At 44.3% G+C, this 23,177-nt stretch overlaps 1 protein-coding gene across 4 annotated transcripts in view; it reads right to left on the minus strand.

Moving 5' to 3' along the window:
* The window catches only part of FSD2 (fibronectin type III and SPRY domain containing 2), a 44,627-nt gene that overhangs the window by 20,075 nt on the left and 1,375 nt on the right, over positions 1-23,177 (minus strand). For 2 of the 4 annotated variants that reach the window (XM_061394041.1, XM_061394040.1), the window contains exons 2-5: positions 17,742-17,941; positions 16,438-16,619; positions 2,066-2,771; positions 1,824-1,919 (exon numbers count right to left, since the gene is read on the minus strand). In XM_061394041.1, the coding sequence (XP_061250025.1) occupies positions 1,824-1,919; positions 2,066-2,701 (732 nt within the window). In that variant the 5' untranslated portion in view covers positions 2,702-2,771; positions 16,438-16,619; positions 17,742-17,941. Of the gene's footprint in view, positions 1-1,823; positions 1,920-2,065; positions 2,772-4,195; positions 4,349-16,437; positions 16,620-17,741; positions 17,942-23,177 lie in introns of all 4 variants that reach the window. The other 2 variants (XM_061394042.1, XM_061394043.1) reach the window with 2 other exon arrangements.

The raw sequence follows: 23,177 nt of genomic DNA on the forward strand, positions 1-23,177 counted from the left end.
GGTCCCTCCCTGTTAATCTTATTGTCTCTTGCCAGGGTGCTGAGGTGGACAAAGGTGGAAGTAGGACCAGGCATCTCCAGCTAGAACCCCAGGGATAATCCTAACAAGCAGTATTGCTTTGCTGGTGGCATTTCACAATCCTCTTCCCCATACCCCACCCACCTCTGGTGTAGCCACCACCCATCACCATGACAACCGACCCGGAAGATTTTCATGATTATCATTACCGTAATAAGTCAGCCTGCCACTGGAACTCTGGACCTTAACATGAAGACATCTGCCCTGGAAGAGTCCTCCCTAACTTGCTTTCCCTCTTGAGCTCTCAACATCTCATGACATTCACCTCCACTCCTTGATGGTTGAATTATACAAACATCAGGATCACACAGATCCTCATAACAACCAAGAAACAGATGCAGGGGGAGGGGAATAACCCAGATGGTGCCACCTAACAGATCAGAAAAAGCAGGAAGACAGAGAGAGGGCTGTGCCAGGATTTAATCCTGGAATGCAATGGATGGGGAATATTAATTAAACTTTATCAACTCCTGGTCCCCCTTAGACTGGAAACTCAGGAGAGCTCTGTGGGTTCAGGGAGTACTTACTGAGTATTGACTGTATATGTAAGACTTGCTCAGAATGCTTGAAGAGAGGGAGAAGTGGTAGATGACCCCCACCAGTGCTGAGTGTAAAGGAAGAGGTCAGAGTCCTTACAGAGGGTGGAGACACTGTGAACTGAGAGCAGCAGGCAGCATGGAGTGTAGGGCGCTTCTTCCTGGCTGCTGTACACTTACCCTCCTATCGCCCACCACCCAATGCTTAGATGTGGAAGGGCTGGTCCTTTCCCTGTGTCTCCCATAGGAGATTAGTGCAACAGCTCCCCTCCCTTTTAGGACTGGGGATGGGGAGGAAAGTCTAGCTTCATAGGAAAGGAACCCAGGGCTTAGTTCATTCACACAAGATGCTCCCACTGATGCACTCTGAGGCTGCATTAACAGAGGTAGAGCACCCACACAAAGGGAGGGGACATAGGAAGTCCTCCGGTCCCATTCCTGGGCTACCTCATCCGGATGGCTAGGTTGTGTGCTGGTGTCCAGCAGTAGATGATACACCTACTAGGCACACCTAGGGAACCGTGACATGTTTGGTGACAGGCACAGAAACTTACTGGCGGTGTGAGAAACAGGTAACATCTAAGGAAAAGAACACATCAGTGACAGGATGGGTGACTTGCAATGTCTGCTTGGCTGGCCCATGAAAGAGTCCTAACTTATAGTGTGAGTGGAGATGTAAAGATACTGAAGACCCAGCCCGTGAGAGCTAACAGTTCGGTAGGGAATGCTGCCAGGTAATTGGTTCCACAGGATTATGCCCCTGTGCTCGGGAAGGCTGGAGAAGGCAATGGCACCCCACTCCAGTACTCTTGCCTGGAAAATCCCATGGACGGAGAAGCCCAGTGGGCTGCAGTCCATGGGGTCGCTAAGAGTTGGACACAAGTGAGCGACTTCACTTTCGCTTTTCACTTTCATGCATTGGAGAAGGAAATGGCAACCCACTCCAGTGTTCTTGCCTGGAGAATCCCAGGGACGGGGGAGCCTGGTGGGCTGCCGTCTATGGGGTCGCACAGAGTCGGACACGACTGAAGCGACTTAGCAGCAGCAGCAGCAGCAGCAGCTACGGGAAGGCAGACAGAGGGGTGAGGGAACAGGAGTGGCATCAACATCATACATTCCAAGAAACAGGTTCCCTAATTCATACCAGACACAGCTGCTGACTCAACCACTCATGGCTACATGTATCTGAGTCATTGAGCATGCTCTTACCTCTACCGTGATGAAAACCTCTTCTAAGTGACTTGCAAAGTTTTCCATCTCAATAATTTGCTTTTCCAACTTGTACATATTTTTGTGAATTTCATCCTGTCAAATAGAGGATCCCAAGAAGACATTAACACTATGTTTTCTCTCTCTCTTTCATAGAAGGCATTTTAGATTCATTCCCCACCTACATACTTGAGATACAAATACAATCTCAACAGAAAGAAGACCTAAGCAGACCTACTTACCTTGGCGCTCTCCAGGGCTTTACTGAGCGGAGTCACCTCATGCTGCTTGTGTTCATCCTGATCCTTCTCCGACGCTCTTATTGGAGTTTTGCAAGTGACACAGAAGACGTCAGCCGCTTCTTCCTCGTCCTCCTCCTCTGGGATGACGTAGCACTCGTACTCCTCGCTGGCACGGCCGTGGCTGTACCTGTAGGCTTCCCGCAAGTCCTGGCACTGGCCTGCTGAGCCCCACCCCATGAAGCCCAGGTCCTCACCCTGAGCCGCCTCACCAGTAGGTCTCCAGTCTCTCTGCTCACTCCCCATCATCATATAAGAAGGATATTCTGAAACCTCTATTCTGGGTGTGTTTTCCTCAATAAACTCATCCCCTAATTCGTGATCATCTTCAAGTCCATAGAGATGGACAAGTTCATCCACTTCCTCTCCAAGGTCTCTCGGAGCCTTCACTTTCACGCCCCCTCTCATGGGCTCATGGGTCATTTCAGCTTGGACACCTTCTCTTCTCATCCGAGTACTCTCTTCTGGGAAGATCTGCAGTCTGTCTTGAGAGTCATACAGATCCATGTGATAGAAGCGGAAATCCTTAGAAGCAGCAGACCTGCCCAGCCCCGGTGCCTCCCCAGCTCCCTCCTCCATCGTAGCTCCAGGCAGCACCTCTGCACAAGGAGGACTCTTCCTGGACAGTCCTTAGTGGATCTCCTGGGTCCTAGAACACAAAACCCCATTTCTGAGAAGGTCGTTGCAGTAGATGGTTATTTTATTGGGCTCAACTCATTCGCATTAAAAAAAATAATTTCATCTGAGCAGCTCAGTTGTAGTTTCTCTTTCAACAATCTGTAAGGAAAGGTTTGCTTTCTGCAGGAGGATGGACTTCCTGAAGCTCCAATACTTTGGCCACCTGATGCCAAGAGCCGACTCATTGGAAAAGACCCTGATGCTGGAAAAGATTGAGGGCAGGAGGAGAAGGGGGCGACAGAGAATGAGATGGTTGGATGGCATCACTGACTCAATGGACATGAGTTTGAGCAAACCCTGGGGAATAATGAAGGACAGGGAAGCCTGGCGCACTACAGTCCATGGGGTTGCAGAGTCAGACACGACTGATAACTATACAATGACAACAAAGCTTAAAAGAGACAGGAGAAATTATGAACAAAAATATAAATTGGGGGCTTCCTTGGGTGGCTCAGTGGTAGAATGCCAATGCAGGAGACACGGGTTCAATATCTGATCCTGGAAGGTCCCACATGCTGTGCAGCAATCGAGCCCGTACACCACAACTACTGAAGCCCGCGTGCACCAGAGCCCATGATCCGAGAAGCCACCGCAGTGAGAACCCATGCATCACAACTACAGAGTAGCCCCTACTTGCTGCAATTAGAGAAAGCCTGTACAGCAACGAAGAAACAGCACAGCCAAAAATAAATAATTAGTTAATTAATTAAAAAAAACAATCTGAGCACCTCAGTTGCAGTTTCACTTTAAACAATCTGTAAGGAAAGGTTTGCTTTCTACAGGACCATGGGCTTCCAAAGCTTGAAAGAGACAGGAGAAATTACGAAACAAACAAACTATAAATTGATTTGATTAACAAATGATCTCTATACATTTAAAAACTTAAAAATCCCCAAAGGCAAAATAACAGGAAGTGTTTCAGGCAATTATTATTAAATAAATTATGTAGATTAATTGAAAAGAAAAATCTCAGTAGTAAGGAATATTCACAAAATAATTTCCTTTGCATATAATGTTACCTATAGAAAACCATTTGGAAAATAGTTCATCCTTATGAGTAACAGGGGCTTCCCCAATGACTCAGTGGGTGAACAACCCACCTGCAATGCGGGAGACACAGCAGATGTGGGAGACTTGAGTTTGATTCCTGGGTTGGAAATATCCCCTGGAGGAGGAAATGGCAACCCACTCCAGTATTCTTGTCTGGAAAATCCAATGGACAGAGGAGCCTGGCGGGCTGCAAAGCGTCAGACATGACTGAGCACATAGACTCATGTATGAATAACAGAGAATAAACATGTAGATGCTGTTTTGCCTTTCGAGCCCCAAGACTGGGGAAGGATCCATGAAATGAACACTCTTATATGTTGTTGGTTAGAATGTACACAGTCCCACCTTTCTGGAGAGTGAATGTGGCAACATGGATCAAGAGCCTTAGAGATGTTCCCGCCGCTCAGGGACTTCCCTGGTGGCCCAGCGGTTAAGACTCTGCTTCTAGTGCAGGTGGCGCAGGTCTGATCCTTGGTGGAGGAACTAAGAGCCCACAAGCTGCGCAGCCAAAAATAAAAAAGAGTTCATACTTTCTAACCTAATAGACCTTTTCTAGGACCCTAAAGAAAAAAATCTCAAATATAGCAGAAAACATTATTTCTATACAAAAATGTCCACCACAAAATTTTTTTATAATAGCTGAAAAATAAAAACTGTAAAGCTCTAAAGATTAGGAGAATCATAACAAAACTAGAATATGTACACCCTGTAAAATATAATGTAGCCTTTAAAATGTTAGGGAGAGCAAATGGTACCTTGGGGAAAGACTTATAATATGATACTAAGTAAAATAAACAGAGTACTCAGTATATATAGACTATGAGGTCTACTATTTTAATGGAGGTGCATAAAATCTAGAAATAAATAATAATAACAGCAGGAAATATAATATTAGTAGTAGCTACTGCATGTTGAGCACTTACTGTGTATTTTCTCCTGTGCTAGGCAATTAATTAATTTTTTTTAGCCACAGGGCATGTGAGATCTTAGCTCACAGACTAGGGATCGAACCTGTGCTCCCTGCAGTGGAAGTGCAAAGTGTGAACCACTGGACCACCAGGGAAGTCCCTGTGCTAAGAAATTTTACATACAGTTTTCTGTGCGGTAGCCACTACTATTATCCCCATTTTACAGACTGGGAGACAATTGGCTCCCAGAAGGTATCTTGTGCAAGGAAGGTCACATGGCTAGTAAGTTGTTGAACTGGGATTTGAATCTGAGTGTGTGTAGTGGTCATGAGACTGAGCCTTGCAGACATCCACTTATAGGGGCCATAACCAGGGGTTTCAGCTACACTCTGAAAGTCACTGTCACATTCGCATGGAGGACACTCTTCCTGTTGGCGTCTCCCATCCGATGACAAAGCGTAGCAGGGACACTAAGGCAGATCCATTTCTGATTGACACAAAACTACCCTGGTGGCAAACCTTGGCTGCAGGACTCCTTGACAGCCATGCCAGACCTTTCCTAGAGTGTGTGGTGGGCTAGGACGATTCTCCAACCTTCCTTCCTTCTATCCATATCTGACCCCAGCCTTTCCTATCTTTCTCCCCTTTATAATCTCACACAATAAAACAGCGTGAGATTGTAATTTATAATTATAGTCCCCTAATAAGACGTAGTCCCCTATGTTTTATTTATATTTATCTAGTCCCCTAGATTATAGTCCCCTAATAAAACAGTGTGTATCTAACTTCTAATTTGGTGCCTGCTTCTTGGAAGGCCTTGTTAACACAGTCTGTTGGACTATTAAGTCCCTGCTTGCTTCTTGGCACACAACTGCCATTATATTACTTTTTGGTAATACTTTAGTGTTCGTTGCTCAGTCGTGTCCAACTCTTTGTGACCCCACAGACTGTAGCCCACCAGGCTCCTCTGTCAATGGGATTCTCAAGGAAAAAATACTGGAGTGGGTCGCCCTTTCCTTCTCCAGGGGATCTTCCTCCAGGGGAATGAACCTGAGTCTCCTGCATTGCAGGCAGATTCTTCACCATCTGAGTCACCAGGGAAGCCCCTTGCTTTAATTGATACGTAGTTTACATGAACAGAGGAGCCTGGCAGGCCACAGTCCATGGGGTCACAAGAGTTGGACATGACTTAGTGACTAAACAACAACCCACCTGCCTAAAGGCTGTAGTTCAGTAATTTTTAGCATAGTCACAAAAACGAGCAATGATCTCCACAGATAATTTTAGACCATTTTCATTACCTCAAAAAGAGACTCTGGGGACATCCCCGGTGGCCCAGTGGTTAAGACTCTGAGCTCCCAAAGCAGCAGGCTCAGGTTTGATCCCTGGTCAGGAAACTAGATCCCACGTGCTGCATGGTTTACACGCTACAATGAAGATCAGTGATCTCATGTGCTACAACTAAGACTTGGCACAGCAAAATAAATAAAATAAATATTAAGAAACTCTGCACTCATTAGCTATCATGACTCACATCCCCTCATTTCCACTAGCCCTAAGCAACCACAAATTTATTTTCTATCTCTACAGATGCTCCTGTTTGGACATTTCATATAGATGGAATTGTATGGTATGTGGTCTTTGGTGACGAGCCTCTTTCTTAGCATAGTTTTCAAGGTTCATCCAGGTTGCAGCATATGTCAACAGTTCATTTCTTACTAGAGCTGAATAATATCCTATTGTATGGATATATCATATTTTGTTTATCTAGTCATCTGTTGATTCACACCACTTCCCATTTCATTTGGGTTGATTCCACCTTTTGGCCATACTAAATAATGCTATTAAAATATGTACAAGTTTTTGTGTGCATATATGTTTCATCTCCCTTGGGTAGGTAGATGCCAAGGAGTGGGATTTCTGGATAAAATAGTAACTCCCTGTTTAACTATTGGAGGAATACCAGACGGTTTTCCAAAGTGGCTGTATTATTTTACATCTCTACCAGCATTGTATGAAGGCTCTGATTTCTCCACATCCCTGTCAACACTTGTTACTGTCGATTTTTTTTTTTTTTAAATCATAGTACAAAGGCAGAAGTGAGCCACGTTGGCAGGCAGATGAGCAAAGAAGAGTAGGAAGCACTGTACAGGCATAAAGTGCATTGCACTCCAGGATCTAATGCCTGATGATCTGAGGTGGAGCTGATGTAATAACAAAAGAAATAAAGTGCACAATAAATACTATGCCCTTGAATCATTCTGAAACCATCCCCCGATCCCAGTTCATGGGAAAAATTGTCTTCCATGAAACCATCCCTGGTGCCAAAAAGGTTGGGAACTGCTGTGGGAGGAATGACTGAGAGTGGTCACCAGGCCTCACGAGAGACCCTCAGCTAGAATCTTGTAGTTGAGCTGCTTCCAGATTCCTGGCCCTCAGGAACCATGGAAGACAATGAACATTTGTTTACTGTTTGAAGCTATTCAATTTTGGCAAAAAATTAACATGCAGCAATAGACAACTACTATACTGTTCCAGCCTAAAATAAGCTTTTTTCCTCTTGTTAAACTTCTCTCCCTCCTCTATTTTTTTTTTCTTTCACATTGGGCTTCTCTAAAGGGTTGCAGTTGTGCTTCCCGGGTGGCTCAGTAGTACAGAATCTGCCTGCCAAAGCAGGAGACACAGGAGATGTGGGCTTGATCCCTGGGTCAGGAAGATCCATGGAGAAGGAAATTGCAACCCACTCCAGTATTCTTGCCTGGAGAATCCCATGGACAGAGCAGCTTGGTGGGCTACAGTCCATGGGGTTTCTAAGAGTTGGATGCAATCAAGCTACTGAGAACCAAAGGGTGCAGTTAAACTGTTGATCTGCAGACTGCAGCATTTGTACACTAAGGCTCTCCAAGGGGGACATGGACACGGATAGTTTTAAGAGTACCAGATGTGCGACGTAATATTTAATCTTTCCCAGAGCTGCTCAGCCTGGCAATGAGCCAGCAGTCGAGGCTTCCTGCAGGTGATCTTTTCATAATAGCCCTTCATCTTTTTATTGGAAACGTAGAGCTATAACTCTCACTCATCCTGAATATTACATTCCACTGTGAGATTTCATTGCTTTGGAATTAAAAAAACCCCAGTGGGCTAAATGAAAGGACAATTTGAAGTATTGGTATCAGTGTAGAAAGAGTGAGTGACGTTTATTGAATGGATAAGGAAATTTTTTGTAAGTTGAGTGGTTTCCAATTCTTTGCTTTCAACAAAATTGAAGGAAGATCTAATCAAATGTCATCTTATACATGGTCTAAAATGACTTTTCATGATATATTACTATGTAATTTTTGGCATACACTTTGGGAAGAGTTCAGAGAATTGAGTGACTTGCTATAATAAAACAGCTTCATTTTCCATCTACTTCTGTAGTGAACAAGTTTGCTTGGTGCTTACAACTACAAAATGAAAAATAGAAAGACAACTGGCACTAATTTCTGTTGCATTATAGAATATGTCATCTTCATCCATGGATGTACAAACTAACTTTAAAGAAAGTCCTACCCACTTTATTAAGAAATGCATTTCTATTTTACTTTTTTCTTTTGTTCAATAATTATTTGCCAAAATGTACAATGCATTATGTCATACTGCTTGTGTGAATGTGCTCAGATGCTCAGTTGTGTCCAGCTGTTTGTGACCCCATGAACTGTAGCCTGCCAGGCTCCTCTGTCCGTGGGATTTCCCAGGCAAGAATACTGCACTGGGGCGCCATTTCCTTCTCCAGGGGATCTTCCCAGGGATCAAACCCCATCTCTTACGTGTCCTGCACTGGCAGGCAGACCCTTTACCACTAGGGCCACCTGGGAAGCCCTGTGATTAAAAATTGTATTGATAAACTTGATCCAGAAGGAAAAAATATTATTTTATTCTTAAATTTTTTAATTTATATTTTATTTATATTTTTTTGGAGGGGCCAGTCCTCTCCTCTCCTCCTTACCACTCTTAGCCTTAGTCTTGTGAGCTCACAAGACAGAACTCAGACTGTGTGGGGGCAGGTGGCAGGAGAAGCCTGGTGGGCTGTCTTGGGAATGAGGACGGAGGTCTGGGCCAACTGGCAAAGTGTCTCTGAGCAGCCTTGGCTGCATAGACAAGTCTTTCCCCAAGGGTGTGGGTAGAAGAGCTAAGTGATCCTTGGGCTCTGCAGGCAGAGACTGAGAAACGAGGATGAACCTGAAGGCTGATAGCAGGAATATCCAGGGCGGGGACTGGGACCCCGAGGATCAGTTCAGGACCTCATAGACACTAAGGCCAGAGAGCGGAGAGGCTGAAGAATGTGGGTTCTCTGGACAGCTGCTGAGCCAACTGGGCCTCCAGCTGTCTCCTAGCGTGGTCTACAGAGATGGCTGCAGGTGTGTGGCTTGAGAGACCGGGTCAATGTCCCACCACACATAAAACTAGAAAGAAAAGAAAAATGAGAGGTGACAACTTTGGCCACCTGATGCAAAGAGCCAACTCATTGGAAAAGACCTGTGGGAAAGACTGAGGGCAGGAGGAGAAGGGGGCGACAGAGGATGAGATGGTTGGATGGCATCACCAACTAGATGGACATGAGTTTGAGCAAGCACGGGGAGATAGTGAAGGACAGGGGAACCTGGCGTGCTGCAGTCCATGGGGTGCAAAGAGTTGGACACGACTTAGTGACTGAACAACACGTGAGGGTGTCAAGTCTGAGGCGATGGGGGCTTTTCAGGAAGGCGGCTCCTCCTCTGGGCTCTGCCTGCGCTTGGGGAGAGCTGAAGGCCAGAGACAAGGGTTTTGAGTCATTTTCAGACCAGGGGACATGGAAGCTGTGAGTGTGGCCAAGATCACCCGGAGCACATGGACAGTGAGCAGAAGGACCAGATGGAAGCCTGGGGACTGCCAACACATGAGGAGCAGCTAAGGGAGGCAGTCAGCAAAGATTCCAGCAGGCGGTGGCCTGAGGTGATCACAGCTGAGCCAGGGGAGAAGGAAGGGTGAGTAGGAGCAAACGACACAGAGCAGTCAAGGAAGCACAGGGCAGTGTCCCTGGATTTCACAATTAGGCCATCAGAAAATGTGATATTTAAATGGCAATCAGGACTTTCTTGGCATTAGTGGTTAGGACTCTGTGCTTCCACTGCAGGGGGTGCAGGTTTGATCCCTGGTCAGGGAACTAAGATCCCACATGGCATGGCTCCAAAAAAGTAATAATAAAAAATAAAATAATATTTTTTTTCCTTCTGGATTAATTTATCAATACAATTTTTAATCACAGGGCTTCCCAGGTGGCCCTAGTGGTAAAGAATGTGCCTGCTAGTGTAGGAATCCGCAGATTCGATCCCTGGGTCAGGAAGATCGCTTGGAGAAGGAAATGGCACCCCACTCCAGTATTCTTGCCTGAGAAATCTCATGGACAGAGGAGCCTGGCGGGCTACAGTCTGGGTGCGTGCTTAGTCATGTTGGACTCTTCACGACCCCATGGACTGTGTAGCTCTCCAGGCTCCTCTATCCATGGGATTCTCCAGGCAACAATACTGGAAGTAGGGTGCCATTTCTTCCTCCAGGGGATCTTCCTGACTCAGGGATTGAACCCACATCTCCTGAATTGGCAGGTGGATTCTTTACCACTGAGCCACCTGGGAAGCCCCTCTTTATCTGGGACATTGCACCAAATGTCTCTCTCCCAGTCATCATCGTTATGACCCCGCTGGGAAGCCCCTCACACACCCCTCCATGGTGTCACCCTGGCTTTTGCTGACAGCAAGACAAAAATACAAGAACCAAGTGTCCCTCTCTGACCATGGTGGGGACAGTGGGGGTGTGACCACACGGATGCAGTCCTGCTGAGCTCCCATGGGTCTTGTCTCTTCCCTCCTTCACTCTGATGTGCCCATAGGATGCTGTTCCTCCATCTTCTCCATCAGTACCACACAGAGAGGTAACTTCCAGCAGCTATTAGGGGACAAAGATGCTGGTATCCTAACCAGCCCCATACCACACAGGCAACTGGTTTCTAGGCTCTGGATCCCCATCAGGAAATTTCACTCCTGAAACTCCAGGACAGGGCACATAGCACTTGGGGGCCAGAAAAGCTTCAGTCCCATCCTCTAGTGCTGCCAAACTCTTATTTAGGAAAAGAATGGTAAACATTGCTTCAGTCATGTCTGCTGAGGCTGAGTATAATGACTATGCAGGACTAATGCAAAAGATACGGGCTCCACAGTGTGCGGGTCCACCACTAGGTCCAAGGACACCTGGCCACTTCCTGGGAGGAGGAAGGGATGAATGAAGGTCACTCCCAGGGGCGGCATCACCAAGCAAGAGGCTCTGGGACTAGTGCTTTGTTCCCAAGCCCAGCATCCAGGACTTACGAAGACGGCGAGAGCCTGGATGTTCTTTGGGGTTGCTGGTAAGAACCCTGCTTACTACTAGACCGGCTGGATGGTCCTGGAATGTCCTCATCAACACAGCCTGTTGTACGGATGCGTCAAGTGAAGCAGGACACATCTCATGATAAGTCTGTATCCCAATAGAAACAAAAGCCAGGGACATACACACACACACACACACACACACACAACAGACCCAAAGGATTGCTCATTCTTCCTGGGTAGCATGTTCATTGCCAGGGACTACTTTAGCCAGGGTTTCCCTTAAAATGTCCCCAAAGTCAAAGAGTGAGGGGCTTCCCTGGTAGCTCAATGGTAAAGAATCCACCTGCCAATGCAGGAGACAAGAGTTCGATCCCTGGGTCAGGAGGATCTCCTGGAGAAGGGAATGGGAACCAACTACAGTATTCTTGCCTGGGAAATCCCATGGACAGAGGAGCCTACCGTCTATGGGGTCGCAAACAGTTGAACATGACTTAGCGACTAAACAACAAGGCCAACGGGGTTGTACAACTATGGAAGCACTGCTTTGCCTTCTCCCTGGATTGCGATCCATCCTAGGTCCCCACATTCATTATATGGTCAACAAAGCAATCAGAGTCTGCTGTCCGAAGGGGCTCTAGGTACTGCCTCCACTCTCCTGTGTGTCTGTGTAACTAAGCAGGATTATTCCATTGTGTGAAGGGATAGACTCTTCAATAAGTAGTGCTGGGGAAACTGGATAATCACATGTAAAAGAATGAATCCTGACCCCTATCTTATGCCACTCATCAAAATAAACTCAAAATGGATTAAAGACTTAAATGTAAGAACTAAAACCACAGAAGCCCTAGAAGAATACATAGGGGGAAATTTCCACATATACACCAAAAGGACAAGCAACAAAAGCAAAAATAAACAAGTGGGACTACATCAAACTAAAAGGCTTTTGCCCAGGAAAAGAAACAATCAATAAAATGAAAAGGCAACCTATGGAATGGGAGAATATATTTGGAAACTATCTATATGATAAGGAGTTAATTTCTAAAACATAGAAGGAACTCATACAATCCAACAGCAAAAATCCCCCAATAATTTGATTTAAAGTTGGGCAGAAGACTTAAATAGAATTTCACCTTAAATCTTACATCTTAGCATGGCTATTATAAAAAAGACAAGAGATAAGTGCCACAGTGATCAAGACCATCCCCAAGAAAAAGAAATGCAAAAAGGCAAAATGGTTGTCTGAGGAGGCCTTCCAAATAGCTGGGAAAAGAAGAGAAGCTAACGGCAAAGGAGAAAAGGAAAGATATACCCATCTGAATGCAGAGTTCCAAAGAATAGCAAGGAAAGATAAGAAAGCCTTCCTCAGTGATCAATGTAAAGAAATAGAGGAAAACAATAGGATGGGAAATACTAGAGATCTCTTCAAGAACATTAGAGATACCAAAGGAACATTTCATGCAAAGATGGGTGCAATAAAGTACAGAAATGGTATGGACCTAACAGAAGCAGAAGATATTAAGAAGAGGTGGCAAGAATACACAGAAGAATTATACAAAAAAAGATTTTCATGACCCAGATAACCACGATGGTGTGATCACTCATCTAGAGCCAGACATCCTGGAATATTAAGTCAAGTGGGCCTTAGGAAGCATCACTACGAACAAAGCTAGCGGAGGTGATGGAATTCCAGTTGAGCTATTTCAAATCCTAAAATATGACGCTGTGAAAGTGCTGCACTCAATATGCCAGCAAATCTGGAAAACTCAGTAGTGGCCACAGGCCTGGAAAAGGTCAGTTTTCATTCCATTCCCAAAGAAAGGCAATGCCAAAGAATGTTCAAACTACCACACAACTGCACTCATTTCACACACTAGTAAAGTTAAAAATTCTCCAAACGAAGCTCCAACAGCACGTGAACTGAGAACTTCCATATGTTCAAGCTGAATTTAGAAAAGGCAGAGGAACCAGAGATCAAATTGCCAACGTCTGCTGGATCATCTAAAAAGAGGAGTTTCAGAAAAACATCTACTTCTGCTTTATTGACTATGCCAAAGTCTTTGACTGTGTGGATCACAACAAACTGTGGAAAATTCTGAAAAAGATGGGAATACCAGACCACCTTACCTGCCTCCTGAGGAATGGGTATGCAGGTCAAGAAGCAACAGTTAGAAACAGACATGGAACAACAGACTGATTCCAAATCAGGAAAGAAGTATGTCAAGGCTGTGTATTGTCACCCTGCTTATTTAACTTATATGCAGAGTACATCATGTGAAATGCTGGGCTGCATGAAGCACAAGCTGGAATCAAGATTTCCAGGAGAAATATCAATAACTTCAGATATGCAGATGACACCACCCTTATGGCAGAAAGTGAAGAGGAACTAAAAAGCCTCTTGATGAAAGTGAAAGAGAAGAGTGAAAAAGTTGGCTTGAAGCTCAACATTCAGAAAACTAAGATCATGGCATCTGGTCCCATCATTTCATGGCAAATAAATGGGGAAACAATGGAAACAGTGATAGACTTTACTTTTTGGGGCTCCAGAATCACTGCAGATGGTGATTGCAGCCATGAAATTAAAAGGCTCTTGCTTCTTGGAAGAAAAGCTATGACCAATCTAGACAGCATATTAAAAAGCAGAGACATTACATTGCCAACAAAGCTCCGTCTAGTCAAAGCTCTGGTTTTTCCAGTAGTCATGTATGGATGTGAGAATTGGACCATAAAGAAAGTTGAGCGCCGAAGACTGATGCTTTTGAGCTGTGGTGCTGGAGAAGATTCTTGAGAGTCCCTTGGACTGCAAGGAGATCAAACCAGTCAATCCTAAGGAAATCAGTCCTGAATATTCATTGTTAGGACTGAAGCTGAAGCCCTAATACTTTGGCCACCTGATGAGAAGGACTGACTCATTGGAAAAGACCCTGATGCTGGGAAAGATTGAAGGCAGGAGGAGAAGGGGACGACAGAGGATGAGATGGTTGGATGGCATCACCAACTTGATGGACATGCGTTTGATTGAGCTTTGGGAGTTGGTGATGGACAGGCAAACCTGGCATGCTACAGTCCATGGGTCCGACACCACTGAGTGAGTGAACTGAACTGAAGTGTGGATAAGGATGTGGAAAACGGGGGATTCTTGTCCACTGTTGGTCTGAGTGTAGTGTAGCCACTATGAAAAACAGTATGGAGGCTCCTCAAAAAATTAAAAATAAAACTATCATACAATCCAGCAATCCCATTTCCATGTATGGATCCAAAGGAAATGAAGTCATAATCTTAAAGAGATATCTGCACTCATGTTCATTGTAGCTTTCTTCACAATAGTCACGACATGTCCATCAATGGATGAATGTGTAAAGAAACACACACACACATACAATGGAAAACTATGCAGCCATTAAAGGGAAAGAATTTCAGTCAGTTGAACTGAGGTGGATGAACCTAGAGTCTCTTATACAGAGTGAAGTAGGTCAGAAAGACAAATACCATATATTAACACATATATATGGAATCTAGAAAAATGGTACTGATGAAACTATTTGCAGGGCAGGAACAGAGATGAAGACGTAGAGAATGGACTTGTGAACATGGTGGGAAGAAGAGCATGGGATGAATCTGGAGATTAGCAGTGACACATATACACTACTGTGTGTGAAACAGGTGACTCACGGGAAGCTGCTGTGTAACGTAAGGAGCTCAGCGTGGCGCTGTGAGGACCGAGAGGCGTGGGATGGGGATGGGTGGGGGGAGGCTCAGGAGAAGAGGGATGTATATACACATATATGTATATATACATATACACAAAGCAATTCTCCTCCAATTAAAAAAAATTTTTTTAAAGAACCAAATAAATAAATAAAAGTATTATATGGGAAATACAGCAACAATTTAAAAAAAAAAGAAGGAGGAGGAGTTCTTCCACACCAGCTTTCGTCCTTTGAATGAACCAGCACAAACTGGTTTGGGAGCTTGGCAGCAAAAGGAGAAATATTGTGACACACCCCAGAGTTACATTCACTTTTCCCCTTAATATCTAGACTCTTTCCATTTCTTAACAAAATATTCAGAACTGGGGGAGACAGGAATATTAACACTAAATTGTCATTTGATAAGTGTAAAACCAAGGCTCAGAGAAATACAGTAATAAATCATAATTTATAAAAATACATTAGGGATTTCCGTGGTGGTCCAGTGGCTAAGACTCTGGACTCCCAATGCAGGGGCCCAGGTTAGATCCCTTGTTGGGGCACTAGGTCCCACGTGCCACAACTAAGACCTGGCACAGCCAAATAAATAAATAAATTAAGTAAATGTTAAAAAAATACATTAGTTGGGTAGCTTCCAGTCTATGCAATTGATCTGTAGTTAAAAAAAGAGACTTTTGCCTAAGTCTTACATAGGAGGTGTGTTCCTGCACTTTAATTAGAAAAATTCCCGATAAAAACAAGTCTTTTAACCTTTTATGGGTCATGGATATCCCTGAGAATCCACTGAAAGCTGTGAATTCTTTCCCCAAGAGTAGCCGATAAGGGCACAGATATAATTTTGTGTACAATTTGAGAAGCTCACCCATGTATCTCTTGGCAATTTCTGAGCCGAGGCTAAAGAAACCTGCTTTAAAGTGTTAGCTGTACAGTGTTTTTGTTTTTTGTTTTTAATTCTGGCAGTGTGGCAGGTGGGATCTTAGTTCCTCAAGCAAGGATTCAACCTGCGTCCCCTGCACCCTTCCCTACATTGGGAGCACAGAGGCTTAACCATTGGACCACCAGGAAGTGCCCAGGGGTACAGTTTTGCAAGATGGTTCAAATCTGCACAGCCTACACCTGAAAAGTTTCTAAGGGAGGAGGGGGATGCATAACAAGTAAAAAGTGATTATGATGCTGTTTTTCAGTATTTGAATCGAAGCTTAAAATTATGGTTTGGCAGCATAACATGCAGATTAAAATAAAAGGTATTTATCAACCTGATACCATAGCCAAATGGTATCCACATTCAAGGTTCCAAACTGTTCTGACAAATGGACCCTACACTAAAAATACCCTAAGGACACCCTGCAAGAACCACTAGCTTCTCTCTGTCTGCATCTGAGGCTTTCACGCCCTGTACTGAGGCCACATTCTTGAATCCTTGCTATAAGAAGGCACAGGAAATGTTCACATCGTTTACTGCAATGTACACACATCTGCGATTTAAGACGACATCTCTTCCCACCTAAAGGAAGACATTGTGGCACTAAGTTACTGGGTTTCTAGTAAACATTTTGCATTAGAAGAATGACTACACAAAAACTTGCCTGCTAAGTTAAGGATCCATAAAGTCTTCTTTTAACTTGGAGGCTGTGGTAACTGCTAGAAACTGCATTCGCGTTCAGCAGGCTTTCCCTCCTGGTGACCTCTGCGTGCCCAGCAAGCTGCCCCTGCCCGTTTTAGCCACAGTTCTACAAGTGAAGGTGATGGTAACATGAGCTGGCTCCGGCTGCAAATAGCAACAGGCCTGCCATGAGTGAAAGCCCAAATATAGACCTGCCCACTGCTGACCGCTCAAGTGTCACCAGCAGAAGTTACATGCTGTCCCCTGAATTACTTCCATTACCGTGGGGACTGGAGTCTGGTGCCTCCATGGAGGGGATTCAGATGTCTAGTCATGTATAGAGGGTGGAGGGCTGTCACAGCAAGGGCAGGAGGCTGGCTGCAGGCCACAAAGAGGAAGAGGACTTCTGGGAGCCCCCAGGTATCCACCTGGCCTGAGGGGCTTTACCCAGAGTCTTTTCAACAAGCGCAACTCCGAAGGTAATCAAACACAACTTAATTTTTTTCTCCCACAATTCCTTGAACATTTACTCATGTATTCTCCTCTCAGGATAAAAATCCAGCACACCGGGGACTTCCTGCTCCCTCTTAGGTAACACAGTCCTAGGGTCATTTGAAGGCATAGTCTCCATTCAGTAACGGAAGGTACAGTCCAATATGTTAATTAAAAAGTCAAAGCTAGTTTGGACTTTTCAGGCGGCACTAGTGGAAAAGAACCTGCCTGCCAATGCAGATGGAGGAGATGTAAGAGTCGTGAGATCAGTCCCTGGGTTGGGAAGATCCCCTGGAGGAAGGAATGGCAACCCCCTGAAGTATTCTTGCCTGGGAAATCCCATGGACAGAGGAGCCTGGTGGGCTACAGTCCACAGGGTTGCAAAGAGTAGGACATGACTAAGGTGACTTAGCATCTAGCACAACACACAAAATTAGTTTGGCCAGCGTCAAAATCTCCGTTCCCCAGCTGAGGCCTCTGCAGCTAGAAATCTGCTTTTTCTCCCTGTACCTCCTCCCAAAGCTGCTGGTTTGTTCACCAGGGGCAGGAGGCGATAACGTGATAAGGCAGCACCTATCTGAGCTAATGCCGCCGAGGGTGGATGCTAGCTTCTGCTTCTCTGGGGCAGACACTCAGATCACTCTGAGCTTTTCTACACCTCTGGGAACCCATGATGCTCTCCCCTGGAGTTCCCACCGCCAGGCTGAGAACCCCTCTATTTCAGGGGGTCCCTTGTACTCCTCCTCCAGGCTCTGGGGGGCCACCCCTAAGATTCCTCAAATGAGGTCTCCTCACCCATGCAGCTGGTTCTCTCAGGCAGGATCCAGGTGCCTCCTTGCTGGCTCAGTGATCCAGCTGGCCCACATTTGGATCTTGGGATGCAGGCTCCATCCTTGGTCCTGGCAAACTCTGGGATGCAGACACTTCCAATGCAGCCACTCCACCAGCTCAGCCACCAGAACTGCCAGGAAATACAGCCTCTTTCCTCTGGCCACCTGCAGGAAATACAGCAAACTCTCTGAAGGGTCCTGTTTTTGAAGACCCGTCACAGGGCTTAGGGGTAGAAGGTAGGATTTCCAATACCGCCCCTGCCCCGCCAGTCCAACCACAGCTCTCTCCAGAAAAATTGCTCCACTAGTCTACCTCCCAGTCACCCTCTCTTCTTCACTCTGATCCCTTTTAATTTTTTTCCATTGGTGCAGAGTTCTGGACCATTTCCTTTAAAAGTCTGCATGTGGTGATTTGATCTTAGAATTTGACATCTATTGCTTTTTTAAACCTTAATCAAAATTTTATTTTAAAAAACATTGTTACTGCCAAGTATCTATATGCCAAAAATATTGGATGCAAATAAAACATCAAAAGCAAAAGATTTGAAAGAATAAATTATGCAAAGATGCATGTACTCTAAGAAGGTTCACCACAGCATTATCTCTATTGACAGAAAATTGAAGTTAATCTATTTCTACCAAAACAGAATTATTTAAATAAATCACAATAATGTCAACTCAGTATTGGCAAGTATTAAAATAATGATGTAGATACCTATTTTTTAAATGTGGAAAATGCTCACAATATATTTGTAGAAAGAGTAGAAAGTAGAAAGACTATGCAAAATATTAGGGACAGGGGTGTACCTATGGCTGATTCTTATTGATGTATGACAGAAAACTACAAAATTCTGTAAAGCAGTTATCCTTCAATTAAAAAAATAAATTAAAAAAGAGTATGCAAAATATTTGGAGAAGGCAATGGCAACCCACTCCAGTACTCTTGCCTGGAAAATCCCATGGACAGAGGAGCCTGGTAGGCTGCAGTCCATGGGCTCGCTAAGAGTCGGGCACAACTGAGCGACTTCACTTTCACTTTTCACTTTCATGCATTGGAGAAGGAAATGGCAACCCACTCCAGTATTCCTGCCTGGAGAATCCCAGGGACAGAGGAGCCTAATGGGCTGCCGAATATGGGATTGCACAGAGTCGGACACGACTGAAGCGACTTAGCAGCAGCAGCAGCATGCAAAATATTATTACAGTATAAAACCACCTGACGCAAAGAACTGACTTATTGGAAAAGACCCTGATGCTGGGAAAGATTGAAGGCAGGAGGAGAAGGGGACGACAGAGGATGAGATGGTTGAATGGCATAACCGACTCAATGACAAGCTCCAGGATTTGGTGATGGACAGGGAAGCCTGGTGTGCTGCAGTCCATGGGTTCGCAAAGAGGTGGACATGACTGAGTGACTGAACTGAATAAATATATATACACACACAAAGTGAAAGCAAGGTTTACGTCTTCTGAGTTATATTACTTTTATCTTTTTATCTCTGATGTGTCCATTTTATAATAATTATATTTACCATGTGCTACTTTTAAAAAGTCTTTATTTCCTGTTTTAAATAGTATATAGTGTTTGACTTAGAAAAAAACAAATACTACAAAAGAACCAAAAAATAAAGTGAATGTAAACCAGTCATAGGAGAAGGCAATGGCAACTCACTCTAGTACTCTTGCCTGGAAAATCTCATGGACGGAGGAGCCTGGTAGGCTGCAGTCCATGGGATCGATAGGAGTCGGACATGACTGAGCAGCTTCACTTTCACTTTTCAGTTTCATGCATTGGAGAAGGCAATGGCAACCCACTCCAGTGTTCTTGCCTGGAGAATCCCAGGGACGGGGGAGCCTCATGGGCTGCCGTCTATGGGGTCGCACAGAGTCAGACACGATTGAAGCAACTTAGCAGCAGCAGCGAACCAGTCATACATCCTGGTAACAACAATTATTAGGTTTGGTGTATACTTATCTGTATTTTTTCTAAGAATATATACATTTATTCCCCTCACATGAAATAAAAATTGTAGAAAGCCTGCTAATTTCATTTTGAAAAAGCAAATAATTTAGAAAGACTAATAGAAATGATAAAATAATATAAAAAATACAGTTAAAAGACATTCTATAAAGAATATACACGGGCTTCCCTGGTGGCTCAGTGGTCAAGAATTCGCCTGCCAATGCAGGAGACATAGGTTTGGTCCCTGATCTGGGAAGATGGCACTTGCCACAGAGCCACTAAACCCATGCAGCAAAACTATTGAGTCTATGCTCCAGAGCCTGGGAGCCACAACTACTGAGCCCATGTGATACAATACTGAAGCCCGCTTGCCCTAGAGCCAGTCCTCTGCAAAGAGAGAAGCCACCACAGTGAAAAACCAGGGTGCCGCAACTAGAGAGCAGCCCCTGCTCATTGCAACTAGAGAAAAAGTCCACTCAGCAATTAAGACTCAGCACTGCCAACAAGTAAATTAACTAAATTATTTTTTAAAAGAATATACAAAAAGATATTAAAACAGACTAGTTCAGTTCAGTTCAGTCATTCAGTCATGTCCAACTCTTTGTGACCCCATAGACTGCAGCATACCATGCTTCCCTGCCCATCACTACTCCCGGAGCTTACTCAAACTCATGTCCATTGAATCGGTGATGCCATTCAACCACCTCATCCTCTGTCGTCCCCTTCTCCTGCCTTCAATCTTTCCCAGCATCAGGGTCTTTTCAAATGAGTCAGCTCTTCGCATTAGGGGGCCAAAGTATTGGAGTTTCAGCTTCAGCATCAGTCCTTCCAAAGAATATTTAGGACTGATTCCCTTTAGGATTGACTGGTTGGATTTCCTTGCTGTCCAAGGGACTCTCAAGAGTCTTCTCCAACACCACAGTTCAAAAGTATCAATCTTTGGCGCTCAGCCTTCTTTATGATCCAACTCTCACATCCATACGTGACTACTAGAAAAACCATAGCTTTGACTAGATAGACCTTTGTTGGCAAAGTAATGTCTCTGCTTTTTAATATGCTGTCTAGGTTGATCATAGCTTTTCTCCCAAGGAGTAAGCACCTTTTAATTTCATGGCTGAAATCACCATCTGGAGTGATTTTGGAGCCCCCAAAAATAAAGTCTGTCACTGTTTCCATTGTTTCCCCATCTATTTGCCATGAAATGATGGGATCAGATGCCATGACCTTAGTTTTCTGAATGCTGAGTTTTAAGCCGACTTTTTTACTCCCTTCTTTCACTTTCATCAAGAGGCTCTTTAGTTCTTCTTCACTTTCTGCCATAAGGGTGGTGTCATCTGCATATCTGAGGTTATTGATATTTCTCCTGGCAATCTTGATTCTGGCTTGTGCTTCATGCAGCCCAGCATTTCACATGATGTACTCTGCATATAAGTTAAATAAGCAGGGTGACAACACACAGCTTTGACGTACTTCTTTGGCCACCTGATGTAAAGAACTGACTCACTGGAAAAGACCCTGATGCTGGGAAAGATTGAAAGCAAGAGGAGAAGAGGAAGATAGAGGATGAGATGTTTGGATGGCATCACCGACTCAATGGACATGAGTTTGAGTAAACTCGGGAGTTGGTGATGGACAGGTAGGCCTGGCGTGCTGCAGTCCATGTGGTTGCAAAGAGTTGGACACAACTGAGCGACTGAACTGACTGAGATGTTTTTGTGGAACTCTCTTGCCTTTTCTATGATCCAATGGATGCTGGCAATTTGATCTCTGGTTTCTCTGCCTTTTCTAAATTCAGCTTGAACATCTGGAATTTCACAATTCACGTACTGTTGAAGCCTGGCTTGGAGAATTTTGAGCATTACTTTACTAGCGTGTGAGATAAGTGCAATTGTGCAGTAGCTTGAACATTCTTTGGCATTGCCTTTCTTCGGGATTGGAATGAAAACTGATCTTTTCCAGTCCTGTGGCCACTGCTGAGTTTTCCAGATTTGCTGGCATATTGACTGCAGCATTTTCACAGCATCATCTTTCAGGATTTGAAATAGCTCAACTGGAATTCCATCACCTCCACTAGCTTTGTTCGTAGTGATGCTTTCTAAGGCCCACTTGACTTCACATTCCAGGATGTCTGGCTCTAGGTGAGTGATCACACCATCGTGGTTATCTGGGTCATGAAGATCTTTTTTGTACAGTTCTTCTGTGTATTCTTACCACCTCTTCTTAATATCTTCTGCTTCTGTTAGGTCCATAGCATTTCTGTCGTTTATTGTGCCTATCTTTGCATGACATATTCCCTTGGTACCTCTAATTTTCTTGAAGAGATCTCTAGTCTTTCCCATTCTATTGTTTTCCTCTATTTCTTTACATTGATCACTGAGGAAGGCTTTCTTCTCTCTCCTTGCTATTCTTTGGAACTCTGCATTCAGATGGGTGTATCTTTCCTTTTCTCCTTTGCCGTTAGCTTCTCTTCTTTTCCCAGCTATTTGGAAGGCCTCCTCAGACAACCATTTTGCCTTTTTGCATTTCTTTTTCTTGGGGATGGTCTTGATCATTGCCTCTGGCACAATGTCACAAACCTCCGCCCATAGTTCTTCAGGCACTATCAGATTTAATCCCTCGAATCTATTTGTCACTTTCACTGTATAATTGTAAGGGATTTGATTTAGGTCATACCTGGATGGTCCAGTGGTTTTCCCTACTTTATTCATTTTAAGTCTGAATTTGGCAATAAGAAGTTCATGATTAGAGTCACAGTCTGCTCCTGGTCTTGTTTTTGCTGACTATATAGAGCTTCTCCACCTTTGGCTGCAAAGAAAATTATCAATTGGATTTAGATATTGACCATCTGGTGATGTCCATGTGTAGAGTCTTCTCTTGTGTTGTTGGAAGAGGGTGTTTGCTATGACCAGTGCTTTCTCTTTGCAAAATTCTGTAAATCTTTGATCTGCTTCTTTTTGTACTCCAAGGCCAAATTGCCTGTTACTCCAGGTATCTCTTGACTTTTTACTTTTGCATTCCAGTCCCCTATAATGAAAATGACATCTTTTTTGGGTGTTAATTCTAGAAGGTCTTGTAGGTCTTCATAGAACCGTTCAACTTCAGCTTCTTCAGTATTGCTGGTCAGGGCATAGACTTGGATTACTGTGATATTGAATGGTTTGCCTTGGAAATGAACAGAAATCATTCCATCATTTTTGAGATTGCATCCAAGTACTGCATTTTGGACTCTTGTTGACTATGATGGCTACTTCATTTCTTCTAAGGGACTTTTGGTGGAGAGTTCTGACAAAATGTGGTCCACTGGAGAAGGGAATGGCAAACCACTTCAGTATTCTTGCCATGAGAACCCAATGAACAGTATGAAAAGGCAAAAAGATAGGACACTGAAAGATGAACTCCCCAGGTCGGTAGGTGTCTAATATGCTACTGGAAATCAAT

This window comes from Bos javanicus, chromosome 21 (assembly GCF_032452875.1).
Source record: "Bos javanicus breed banteng chromosome 21, ARS-OSU_banteng_1.0, whole genome shotgun sequence".
Lineage (NCBI taxonomy): Eukaryota > Metazoa > Chordata > Mammalia > Artiodactyla > Bovidae > Bos > Bos javanicus.